Source organism: Emiliania huxleyi (genome assembly GCF_000372725.1).
Source record: "Emiliania huxleyi CCMP1516 unplaced genomic scaffold EMIHUscaffold_8539, whole genome shotgun sequence".
In the NCBI taxonomy this organism is placed as follows: Eukaryota; Haptophyta; order Isochrysidales; family Noelaerhabdaceae; genus Emiliania; species Emiliania huxleyi.
Window position 1 is genome coordinate 1 of NW_005195627.1, and position 1248 is coordinate 1248.

Here is a 1248-nt window from a genome sequence, read left to right on the forward strand (position 1 = left end):
AAAAAAAGGGAAGGGGGGGGAGGGGCCCATTCTCCCCCCCGGAAGAGGGGCTAGGGCACAGGGGCCCAGGGGATCTTTCTCGGAATACTTTCTTCGCATAGGAAACGCACTTCGGGGGCACAAGGGCAAGGCTGGGCGTCCTATGTTTGTGCTCCCCCCGGGACCCCTCGCTCTCGGGCACTAACCATCTGACCATTCATCGACGGGGCTTGGCGAGCGGCCGCGCTGCGGGGCAGGGCTGGTGAGAATGGGCTCTGGCCACTCGCCCGTGCGGTTGTAACCCCGCATCTGTCGGACAGAGGCCTCGACCGCCCCTCGCGGCAAGCTCTCGAGCATCTCGAGCAGCTCGCCCGCCGCCATCGCCGCCTCGAACTGCTCCCTCATGCCGAGCGCGCCGCATACCCTGCGGACCGCCTCCTGCTGCACCTCGTCCGGCGTATCGGTTTCATAGCCGGACGAGTCAGCGGAGGCGGCCCGCTTGGCGGGCGGAGAGTCGGGCGACGGCGAGCGCGACTGGCGCGAGGGCCCGCTGCCGCGCGCGGACAGCGCGTTCTTGTCAACGAGACGGGGTCCAGCATCGGCACGGCCCCTGGCACCGCGGCCCTTGCCGCGCTGCTGCTGCCCACGCTTCCTGCCCGGGTTAGGGACAGTGAAGGAGCAGCCGCGCACTCCGCCGCCGCTGGGCGGCGGCGGCACGCGCGCGGCGGCGGCCGGGCCCGCAGGCGCGGCGGGCTGGCCACCCGCGGTGGCACCCTGCGGCTGCTCTCTTCGCAATCTGTGCCCGTTCGTTTTTCTTCTGACACACCAACGCTTGGCGGCGGCTCGTCTCCCTCTACCTTAGCCTCAACGCTGCGCCGTGGGCTCAACGTCACGAGTGGCCACCATGACCACGCCCGGCAACGGAGCACCGATCGCCTCCACGGCCGAGCCGTTCGGCACAGCCCCCGCGGCCAAAAAGAAGACGCGCGTGAAACTCCCGCCGCAGCTCCAGGCGCTGATGCAGCAGCTGGTATTTGAATGCAAGGTCAACTCGTCGCTGCACGGGATTTCGCAGCAGCGCCAGTTCCGTGCCTTTGCCACGTGGCAGGCGGCGGCGGACCAGATCGCCCGCGATGAGGCCGAGGAGGCCGCGGAGGCCGAGCGCGCCGAGCGGGCCGCGGCGCAAGAGAGCGCCGCCGCCGCACAGCTCGAGGCGAGCGCAGCGGCCGCGTCCCTCGCCAGCGCCGAGGCGGCGGAGCTGAGCGAGTC

At 70.6% G+C, this 1248-nt stretch overlaps 1 protein-coding gene across 1 annotated transcript; it reads right to left on the reverse strand.

Annotated features, from left to right (window-relative positions):
• Positions 1–180: 180 nt before the first annotated feature.
• EMIHUDRAFT_259030 (hypothetical protein) lies at positions 181–578 on the reverse strand (the record flags this gene model as incomplete). The annotated part of the gene is made up of 2 exons (XM_005758599.1): positions 181–529; positions 562–578. The coding sequence occupies 2 exons, from the start codon at positions 576–578 to the stop codon at positions 181–183; spliced, it is 366 nt and encodes a 121-aa protein (XP_005758656.1).
• Between the last annotated feature and the right edge of the window lie 670 nt (positions 579–1248).